A 1,586-nucleotide genomic window follows, 5' to 3' on the forward strand; every position below is an offset into this window, starting at 1 on the left:
TGCCATTATCTCGTCTACGATAATAAGGATAAGCACCTTCATCCATTTTAGTTTCTTCAAGAAAAGATTTTGGAAAATGTTTTGAACAGCGTCCTTCTACCAAACACCAATCGCCACAAGGTCCATGTATCATATGTTTCATAACTATATCATGTAAAATATGATTTTCATCAGGATCAGGAATTTCAGCAGAAATGTATTTATCAACAATCTGTGGAGTTGTTATTTTAAAATTGTATTTTAAAGTAATTAACATATGCACATGTGGTAAACCGCGTTTTTGAAATTCAATAACATACACAAACGCTGCTACTTCTCCAAAAAATTTTTGTTTAACAATTAAATCAATTAAATAATCTTTTTTAATATTAAAAACACGAGCGCAAATATCAGGTCTATCAGAAGCTTGTTGACCAGACAATAAGTTTTCTTCGATTTCACGCCATTTTGGATTACAAGTCATAGTAATAAAAAGATCTGGTTTACCAAATTTACTAACAATTGCCATTGCATCTTGGTAATTTTGTAACATATTACGCGGCGATCCAGTAAACGTGGAAGGCAATATAACCATTTTACCAACACGTCCATTTAAGTTATTCGCCGTAGTTTGTAAATAATCTCTTAAACCTTGATATGTTTCAGTACGTAATTCTTTCTGATGATTTTTGCAAAAATCAATTCTATCTTTTTCAATTTTTACATAATTGTCTACAAGCCACTGCTGAAATAAGCGACGTCCTAACAAAAAAACATTGAATTCATCACGAATAGCCATACGATATTTAATATATTGTGCTCGACTTATTCGTTTATCACTATTTACTTTTGTTAAATAACGATGCCATCCTTGAGTGCCATATGGATAAAACAATGGATATATCCATGGTTCAACATTTGGATCCATAATACTAACATTTTGTAAAGTTTTAGTATTTTTATTACGTATTGTAACGTAAGATTCTGGAATTTCTCCATCAGCAGTAGTACAAAAAACAGCAGCAACTTCATTAGTTCTTTGAGCATTATATCGACGTCGATCCATTCCTGGCTTTAAAGTAAATAATAATTGTAATTCCGGTAATAATTCACCAGATTCAGTTTCTAAACACTGTTGATTTTTTAATTCTTCACCCATCATTTGATAAGATTGAGCAAATACATTAAATTCCCGTATTATATGTTCAAGGTTTTGTACAATTTCTAAATCAAAATACAAATTTTGATTAAGACGATGATGTATCGCTTCATTTGAATCCACAATGAAAAGTTGGCCATAAGTAGGACTTTCATTTTGTACAGCATATAATGCTGTATTAATTTGATAATAAATTTGCCCTTGTATTTTAAAACAATATGGACCAGGTCGTCTATCTTGAAAGTTAATCAAATTAGCGTTAAATGATGCAAAGGAAAATGAACTATTATAACTACGAATCTGTTGAAAAAAATGATTAGATTTTATATGACTACCATCAAATAAACTACGAATAAAATGAGGAAATTCAGGTAATGGTTGCAAATACACTGCACCGTGATTGCAACAGTCATGAAATGAATTTCCTTTATTAGATATTTTTTCAGAT

At 30.5% G+C, this 1,586-nt stretch overlaps 1 protein-coding gene across 1 annotated transcript; it reads right to left on the reverse strand.

The window, feature by feature from the left end:
• Window positions 1–36: 36 nt before the first annotated feature.
• On the reverse strand, window positions 37–1,138 carry LOC105571149 (the record flags this gene model as incomplete). The annotated part of the gene is made up of 2 exons (XM_012028624.1): window positions 377–1,138; window positions 37–211 (listed from the first exon to the last, which is right to left on the reverse strand). Coding segments are annotated over exons 1-2 (937 nt in total), but the record flags the coding sequence as incomplete, so codon positions are not given.
• Window positions 1,139–1,586: the final 448 nt, after the last annotated feature.

Source organism: Vollenhovia emeryi, unplaced genomic scaffold (assembly GCF_000949405.1).
Source record: "Vollenhovia emeryi isolate VEMERY1.0 unplaced genomic scaffold, V.emery_V1.0 DF941122.1, whole genome shotgun sequence".
In the NCBI taxonomy this organism is placed as follows: domain Eukaryota; kingdom Metazoa; phylum Arthropoda; class Insecta; order Hymenoptera; family Formicidae; genus Vollenhovia; species Vollenhovia emeryi.